Source organism: Microtus oregoni, unplaced genomic scaffold (assembly GCF_018167655.1).
Source record: "Microtus oregoni isolate MIOR12 unplaced genomic scaffold, Mior012 000011F_ref0000422, whole genome shotgun sequence".
Taxonomy (NCBI): Eukaryota; Metazoa; Chordata; class Mammalia; order Rodentia; family Cricetidae; genus Microtus; species Microtus oregoni.
Genome location: NW_024543070.1, coordinates 3,112,752 through 3,119,995, shown reverse-complemented (window position 1 = coordinate 3,119,995; position 7,244 = coordinate 3,112,752). Strand labels below are relative to the sequence as shown.

Sequence of the window (7,244 nt, the reverse complement as noted above, 5' to 3'; positions counted from 1 at the left end):
AGAAATGCCTACAAAAAAACATTCTCAGAGGTGTGTCTCCTGGGTGATTCCAAATCCAGTCAAGCTGTCAATAAAGGTCACAGTTAAGAGGTTGGGTATGTATCTGCCAACCTGAGCAGTAGTCTTGCCTGTAGGCACTCTAACTCCAGACTCAGAAGGAGAGGTGGAGGTACTTACAGTAGACGTGAGAGAATGTGCTTAGGCCTAAGTTACCTGTCCTCTGAGGGCCTTTCATCTTCAGTTATGCTGGCACATTAGATCCTGGTGTTACTGAGAGGAGAATTCTAAGCTCACTTCCTTTTGCATCTCCCAGCATTATAATTCAGATGTAAAGGTTAGAAAATCAATTCATCTTATAAACCACAATGAAAATGAAATTTCAGACAATACAATATGAAGACTTCTGGTTGGCCCTTTTTTTATTCCCTTTCAAGCTCAAATCCACTCACATAACAACACAGTTTGATGTCTTTACTGCCAAAGATGTCAAATTCACTAGAGTATTTAAAAGTGAGTTTTATTTTTTTATTTGTGTGTGTGTGTGTGTGTGAGCACGCGTGCCTGTAGATGCCTGTGGAATCCAGAAGGTGTTGGATACACTGGAGTTATAGGCAGTTGCGACTTGCTGGGAACTGAATTTAGTTCCTCTGTAAGAACAAGAAGTACTCTTAACCACTAAGCTACCTCTCTAGCCTTGCTAGCTGGAATTAAAAAATATTAATTTTCAAATAAAATGTCTACAACTATCCTTTATCTAATGGGTTTTATATTATTTTCAGCCAACAATGATAAGGCGCCCACCAACAGTTGTTTGTTACATATGTGGTCGTGAATATGGGACCAAATCTATTAGCATCCATGAGCCACAGTGTCTGAAAAAATGGCATAATGAGAATAATTTGTTGTCTAAAGAACTAAGGAGACAAGAACCGAAAAAACCAGAAGTTAGAGCCATTACTGGTAAGTTCTTACAAAAAAAAAATCAGAAAATTAACCATATTTTCTTACTAGTTCTATCATCTGAAATCAGCAACACTTACTGTCCTAAACAAAGTGGATTGGGTTTTTAAGAGACATTCTGGAATATCCTTCCAGTCTTGTTTTCAGAGGCTGAGACATAAAGACAGTATGTCCTGGCAACACCTTGGGAGAGGGACCCATGGAAATTTAGTATGTTTTCCTAGAGTTATTTTTACATATTATCACACATAATATTTTTAAAATCATGACGCTTAAAGATGCTTGGGACTCTTCACAACCGTGTTTTCATTTATAAATGTGTCTTGATTTCCTCATGGCGCAGGAGTCCGCAACTCAACTACTCACAGGGTCTACTAGTCAGGTGACAAGGCTGCAGAAAGTGTTTCCTCTACGAACAAAAATGAAAGGCGCCCTCACGCAGCTGCTGCTGTCATTAAGAAATTCAGCCCAAGATATTTGTGTTTTCCAATACATGCAAATGAAACTAGAAATCTAGACATCTGGATGGAATGTCCAGATTTTTTTCAATCAATAATTTATAAATTTATAAAGTGCTGTGTAACCCAAGTGAACATGGAGCTGTTCTGTCTCATAGGAAGGCCACAGAGTGCTGTGTTTCCAAAGTATGAACAGAGTATGAACAATGTATAAAAGGAAAAATTTATATTATATAAGTTATGTATTATTACATATAATAATATATATTACATACTATTTTACTATTTTATATGTAATTTAAATACAAGGCAAGTATAATTTATATAGTTACATCACAATTATATATCATAATAGATATTAAATGTTATATATATGTACATATGTATGCATATAATAGCTATATTTATATATAATTACATATTTACATATTATATATTTCTATAAGTTTAATATACAATAATTATACCATAGTACATACATATAATGATCTATTATGGTAATATGTATAATTATATGTATATTTATGTTATATAATAGACATTGTATGTTATATAGTATATCATATATGTGATGTTTTATGTTGTATGTGTAAATATATTTACACACTTGCCATGCAAGCTGTCTCAATAATTATATTTCTATCATTAATGTTTTTCTCATTTGATTTTCTCATTCCTTAACAGTTATTTTTTATTTTAAGAGAAACATCATTCAGGTATTTTCCCTATGTAGCCAAAGCTACTGCTCAGGCTGCTTGGCATTGGCTAGGTCACGGCAACTCCTTAATTTGTGATCCAAAAAGAGTATGACCTTCATAGAGTGAAATCTAGATTGTTATAATAAGTTCTCAATGCTATTGAAACCCAGCTATTCACAACCCTTAGCAAAAAGGGACTTTGTATAGAGGTTGAAAAAGAATTCAAAATGAGCATCTTGGGGCTCGAGAGATGGCTCAGAGGTAAGGAATACGGCTGCTCTTGACATAGGACCTGGGCTCTCTTCCCTTCACCCGCATGGCTGCTCACAACCACCCATAACTCTAGTTCTATGTGTTCTGACACCCTCTTCTGACTTCCTGAGGCATCACGAACATGTGTGATACATAGACATACATGGAGGCAAAACACCATACATCTAAAATAAAATTTTTTTAAAAAGGAAAAAGAAAGTACCCTCCCACTGAAATAATAGTATTTGTTTCTAGAGAGACTATGTAATTCACTGCTTTCCTAGAACTTCTCATACGGTATCCAAAGTAACTGTTCCCAACTTTATCATTTTCTTCTACTGATCTTTTTATCACATAGCTAGAAGTGAGAATAGCTTGAAATTCCCTGGAAGGGGCTGTCTCACTGCTTGCCACTGTTGACAGAGAGAAAGGGTAGATAGATCCTATCATTTCACTCGCCTACAGTTTTCCTCTTGGCTTCATTTTTATCTCTGAAGGTGCCCCTCTCCTCAAGGTCATAGAATCGACTTCCTCTCCCACACACTCAGTGCAGTACTGGATCCGCAGTCAAAGCCTTATGCAGAAGCATTGTGATGTGTCAGCTCTATCCTTTACAGGGTTTGCAAGGCACTCACAACACACATTGATGTGCTGGAGCGATGACTCAGCCAGTAAGCGCACATGCTGCTCTTGCAGGGGCTCTGAGTTCACTTCCCTGCACCCAAGTCTAGCAGCTCGCAGCTGCCTGTAACTCCAGCTATGGGGCATCCGGTGTCTCTAACCCCCGAAGGAACCTATATTCATGTGTACATACCCACACACAGATACATCCACACACAAGAGTAAAAGCAAATCTTTAAATATACATCTATAATCTGTATAATAGCGAGACTTGTTTTATCTAAAGGTAAAATGCACGGGCTTGAAATCTCCATGAAAAGGAGGCACGCTAAGGATCGAAAGGTTTGTTATGGCTGTGTGAGCCATTAAGATAGAAATCAAATGAACATAGCCTAGTGTTTTAATGAAGTAGTACATTTTGAGTGCCCGGCCACATTCGCGGGGCCTATTTTGGGAGATTCTAGGACATAGTCAATTTAATGTACTAAAGTCATTCTATTTAAATAAGGCTTATTAAAGTTAAAGCCCACATTGTTCCTCTAAAGCAAGGCCATATGCTTTTTCTCTTCCGTACCCCGCCAAAAATGATTACACATTTCTCAGCTCTTTTTGCTTTCTTAAGGACACTTCTTTCCCTCAACTTGTTTGAATTCTTTATTTTAATTAGTCAAAAAGAACATCTGAGTTTATGACCACGAAGAGACGGTGTTTTTTAGGGTATAATTCATTGTAAATTCACTTTCAGTTTGTCAGTTCAGGCTCTGCAAACCTTCCAGCAAAGATTGCATAAGATGAAAACGCAAACATGCATTCTTTTCCCGCTGTAAGCTTCTATTTAGAACCAACAGAAAGAAAGCCAAACGTTGTATTTGCAAGATAACAGCGGATAAGCAAAGATGTTGATGGTTAGTGAAGAGTGCATATCATAACGAGAAACGCTGCCTTTCCATTTTCATATCCAGAGCGTAAAGAGCCTCCAGTTCGCAGCTAACTCCTTTCAACCCCTGCGAGAATGCTCAATACTTTATTTACTGTTATTAATTTCTGCCAGAGTCACATGATTTGCTTGCAAATGCCAGTCCAGAGGTATTTCCTGAGACTGGTTTCCATAAATAGTAGAAATTGGTTCCCTAAAAAGGAAACTAACACATTTGTACCTTCCCATTCTACTTTATAAAAGATATTTCCCTTCTTCCCTTCCTTTTTTTTGCAGCCAAAGGGTTCTATGATCTTGACTCCTTAAACGAAGCTGCTTGGACAAGTGCCCAGAGCCAATTGGTTCCCTGCAACGTTTGTGGGCGGACCTTCCTGCCAGACAGACTGATTGTTCACCAGCGATCTTGTAAACCTAAAGCCGCCAAGTAAAGCCCTCTCCTCAGCACTGAGTTTACAGGAGTGAATGCCTTCAGAGGGGAGGAAGGTTTCCTAGGGAGGAGAAGAGGGAGGTGGGGAGAGGATGCAGGGAGAACTAGAGTTGACTGAGTGCTGGCCCAGCCCTGAAGGCCTGGCTCTGGGAAGAGGCAGCCAGGTTCAGTCCTGCCTTTAGGGGATCACGTCACACTTTTGTCAGGCGGAATTACTAGCAACTGGCTTATCATCAAAATTGTTACCAGTTTTCGCTCTTTCTACTTTCCTCAACAAGGTGGTTGTTCCTCAGAGTGAGGCCTGTGCTCTGCAAACGGAAGCTGAAAATGGCAATTCGAGGGGACTCTGGGTTGTAGGCAAAATGCATTTCCTTCCTCGTTCCTTGCTTTCTGATTCAGGGATCTTTTTACACTGAGTTACTGATTGAAAAGTTTCTTTTCCCTCTAGAGTCGTTTGACAGGATACATAAGCTTAAAGGGGCCGAGGCTATAAAAGGAACCGTATTTAACTCTTCCACTGTTTCTAACAGCAAGAACAGCTGCAGAGGTACTGCTTAGCCAATAGCGCCAGCATCACGTGTCAGGAGACATCGGCTACACAATTCGTCAAAGAGGGTGGAGGCTAGCTCCTTCCTCCTGCGGAGGTCCAGCAAGGGTTCTTTATGCCTTCTTTGGGTTTTATAGGTTCTTCATTGTTGATTCTAAAAGTCTGCCAGGAAGTTCTCTGCCTCCCCACCCAGGCCCACGCACCGTTAAGTGGATTGTGAAAGAACTTTGTATTTTAGAGTCTTTGACTGTGCTTTAATCCAGGCGGGGCTCTCCCAGAAGGAGGCCTGAGGCCAGAGAGGTGTTCTGCCCAAGAAACTCTGCTCTCCCAGGCAGTGTGACTTTGCCTAGACTCCCAGCATTCTACTTGGGATCTTTGTTCATGATTGGGCTGAATTCCAAAACCAGGAGGACCCACCGGCTTCCTGCAATCCCTGCCTTCCTGAGTTTAAAAGCATGGCCAGTTAAAAATTCATGGGCAAATTCATTCAACCTAATATTTTGGTCCCACATCTACTTATTATCTGGGGTTGGGTAGAGTAATTGTGCTAATGGTCCTGTTTTCTTTTCTGTCTGCCAAAGGAAGCAGATGAACTTTTTGAAAGGCCCAGAGATCTCTGAAAGAAGAATCTTGGGGAAGAGTTGGCATTCAGTGACTCATAGTTGACGGCTCCTTTATTTCAGCTTGTTGACCTAACTGAGGGAATGTGGCATAGTTGAGCATACGGTGGGGCCAGGAACTGTGTTGAGGGCTTTGTATACTGTGGCCTATGTACATCTTAGATCAGCTCCCACAAGTAGATGGAGTTGTGTTTATTTTACAAATCGGAGAACTAATACTTAGACTAAACAGCTAATTTGGGAGCGCACTGAGATTGAGTTAAGCAACCGAATAAAGAAACAAACTTGGTATTTGTTGAGCTTTCAAACCTATTGCTGTTTATGGCAAACATCGTCACCATAAGATGATGATTATCCATGCAAATATAAATGAACCAATAGAGGAGACATTTCTCTCACAGTGTCAAGGAACTAAAGCAAACAAGAATCTTGGCGTACTTGGTATTCTCCTGCTAATCTAGATTTCTCTTAGATGGAGGTGAAAACGAAACTTCCAAGTAGGTCGCGCAGAGGTTTCTGAAAGATATTTTGGTGTTTTGCTAATGTTCCGGGAATAAAGTGGGAGGGGAGGATAGGTAGAGTGAGCATTCTGGCCTCGACTCTGAAGGGAGCTACAGCTAAGCAGCATAAAGAGATTCACAGGCGCAGCCAAATACCAGCAGCTGTTTCTGCATTTAGACGAATTAAGTCTGCGAGTCTCTGCACTGTTTGAAAACAAAGGGCTCATCCAGGCATTATCGCATCCTAGGAGACATGAGAATGGGCTTGAAAAGCCATCAAGAAACTTATTGTAGGGATTCCACATATGGTTTCCCCTCATCTGGTCCTCAAATGTTCCATGGCGTTAAACATGGAGCGAGCTCAGTTGTAATGACATCACCCTTAGGTTCTGCTCCATTATGAAGTCAAGTTATCAAATCTCCCCATGAGTAGGAATGAGCTCACCAGATCTCTGCCAAATAGCCCCTCACTCCGGTAAGTTCACATCTGTGGAGGAGCTATGAAGTTCTCAAAAGAAAATTGCTTCTTTAACATTGGTTGGCGCCTTCACGACACAAGAAAGCAAACCTTAATATGGTTTCCATGGTCATCCCCTACATGCTGAAGAAGAACTAGTAGGTAAAGGTACTTAGTTCTCCATTAAGCCAGGTAGTTTTTGATATGAGCTACAATGCCATTAAACACACCAACAATAAAGCAATGCCTTCTTCACTCTGTTACCTAGTGCTGTACAAACTTCATTTGAATAATCTTCTGTGAGATCATGGGGAGGATTTCAGGATATTTTGATAATTCTTAAATTCTTTACGTATCAAATTTACATAAAAGTTACAGGTCTGTCCTACCAAAAGGTAAATGACTTAGTGTGTTGCTGTAAGGGGCATCGCTACTATATGTAACCACGTAAACCCTTTATATCCATTATAGGGGCTCTTCAGGCAGCTACATCATAACATTTTTGTAACAAGTATTTCCAGATGATGTTTCAAGGTGATTCCCTGCCATGTTGCTTTGATTTGAGGAACAGGGGTCTCAGTTCCTTTGTAGAGAAAAGAAGCTGCTGTCCACAGTTGGAGCTATGAATAATAAAAAGGTATCAGAGTCCAGTGTCTTCTGCTTCCTGAAAGCAGGCTTGGACTTACTTTTCTTTCCTGTTTCTGCTATTTCTTATTTTTGCTTGTGTCTAAGACCAACTTATTTGGTTTGAATCTCATATTGTGTGG

General features: G+C 40.1%; 1 protein-coding gene across 1 annotated transcript; it reads left to right on the top strand.

Annotated features, from left to right (window-relative positions):
* Window positions 1–785: 785 nt before the first annotated feature.
* LOC121453160 (zinc finger protein 474-like) lies at window positions 786–4,354 on the top strand. The gene is made up of 2 exons (XM_041659672.1): window positions 786–960; window positions 4,203–4,354. Exons 1-2 carry the CDS (start codon window positions 786–788, stop codon window positions 4,352–4,354), a joined length of 327 nt encoding a protein of 108 aa, XP_041515606.1.
* The last annotated feature ends 2,890 nt before the right edge of the window (window positions 4,355–7,244 follow it).